The 1,478-nt window shown below is 71.7% G+C and overlaps 1 protein-coding gene across 1 annotated transcript; it reads right to left on the bottom strand.

The window, feature by feature from the left end:
- Nucleotides 1–1,472, bottom strand: CTXN1 (cortexin 1). Its single transcript, XM_029917374.1, has 2 exons — nt 1,376–1,472; nt 1–1,005 (listed from the first exon to the last, which is right to left on the bottom strand). The coding sequence occupies exon 2, from the start codon at nt 983–985 to the stop codon at nt 737–739; it is 249 nt and encodes an 82-aa protein (XP_029773234.1). The 5' UTR covers nt 986–1,005; nt 1,376–1,472; the 3' UTR covers nt 1–736.
- Nucleotides 1,473–1,478: the final 6 nt, after the last annotated feature.

The raw sequence follows: 1,478 nt of genomic DNA, 5'->3' as shown, positions 1-1,478 counted from the left end.
TTGGCATGTAGTAAGCGCTCAATAATAGCTTTTATTTTCACCAATGGCTCAGGGGCTGGGAGGAGGGAGAAGGCATGGGAAAGGCCATGGCAGGGGTGGCAGAAGGGAGCCGGGGGAAGTGGCAGGAGCGCCAATGCGTGGCAGAGGTGGTGACTGAGGGAGGGGCGCTGACCTGTCCCGCGGCCCGGGCTGCAGCGGGAAAGAACCTGCCCGCTCTCTCCTCCCACCAAAGGCGCCGCGCATCCTGGACACAGCAGCCGCTGTTGCCGACAGGTGTCGGTGTCGGTCTCCGGGGCAGGCCGCGCAGGGCAGACGGGCCCAGGAGAGCTCAACACTTAAGGAGAGTCGGGGTCGGGTTGGGGTTGGAGTTTGGAAGGCCAGACCACGGGGGGGGGGGGGGGCCCGGGGGTTCCCCGCATCCAGGAATGGACAAGACACTCATGCTCGGCGGCAGGGCAATAGCGGAGCCACCCATACGCCTTGGGGTGGGGGAGGGGTCCTCTTCCCAGTCGGGGACCAGCCGGGCGGGTGTCATGGAGCAAGGACGGGGCAGGATAAAGGCACGAAGTGGGGCTCCGGCCAGGCCGGGAGGAAAGATGGGAGGGATCTGAGGGGGAGGAGCTGGACTTCTAACGCCCTCCCGCCTCGGGCTAGGATCTGGGGTGGGATCCTGAGCGCCATCCCGGCCAGGCGGCGCCCCCGTCGGGTCGGGCCTCGGAGAGGAGCCCCGCTCGGCTCAGACCAGCGCGTAGTCGAACTGCCCGCGCTCGAGCGCCTCCTTGTGGTCGGTCCAGGACGAGGCGGGCATGCGGCTGTAGGGGTCGAGCAGGATGCGCACGCAGCGCACCATCAGCAGCACCAGCACCACGAGCAGGCAGAGTACGAAGGCGAACACCGTGCGCTGCTCCGCGTCCAGACCCGCGCCCACCGGGGGCCCCGTCGAGGGCGGCAGCGGCTCGGGGGACAGCGTCCACGTCGCACTCATGGCTCACATCGCCGCGCGCCCTGCGGAGGAGGAGCCCGCCGGGGGCGCGGGGATGAGGCTGCGCCTTCCCACCCCTGCGCCGCCCCCTCCTGCTACCGCCCCCTGACCTTGCCGAGATCCAGCCCCCGCCCGGGCCTCCGTCCCCCGGCTACGCCCAAGCCCAGGCTCCGGGCACGCCGCCACAGGCACTCGGGGACCCAACTCCGGTCGTGCGCGCAGGTGGGGGTGCTGAGTGGGGAGAGGGAGCCTGGGCGCGGCCGGCCCGCGTACAACAGGTGCGAACGCACTGCCGGGGCGGCGCGACGAAACCCTGTCCCCCGCCCCGCTCCCTTTGTTCCCGGCGTCCCGGGGACCCCTCCCCCACCGCCCCCGCCCCGCCGCGCCCCTCACCCTGGCCTGGACCGGGACGGGAGCCGAGCGTCCGGCGGCTGCGCTCTCTTCCGGGACCCGCGCCGGCTCGCTCTCGCCCTCTCTCCCGCGGCAGTAGCGGCGG

This window comes from Suricata suricatta, chromosome 12 (assembly GCF_006229205.1).
Source record: "Suricata suricatta isolate VVHF042 chromosome 12, meerkat_22Aug2017_6uvM2_HiC, whole genome shotgun sequence".
In the NCBI taxonomy this organism is placed as follows: domain Eukaryota; kingdom Metazoa; phylum Chordata; class Mammalia; order Carnivora; family Herpestidae; genus Suricata; species Suricata suricatta.
This window is presented reverse-complemented; position numbering and strand designations above follow the sequence as displayed.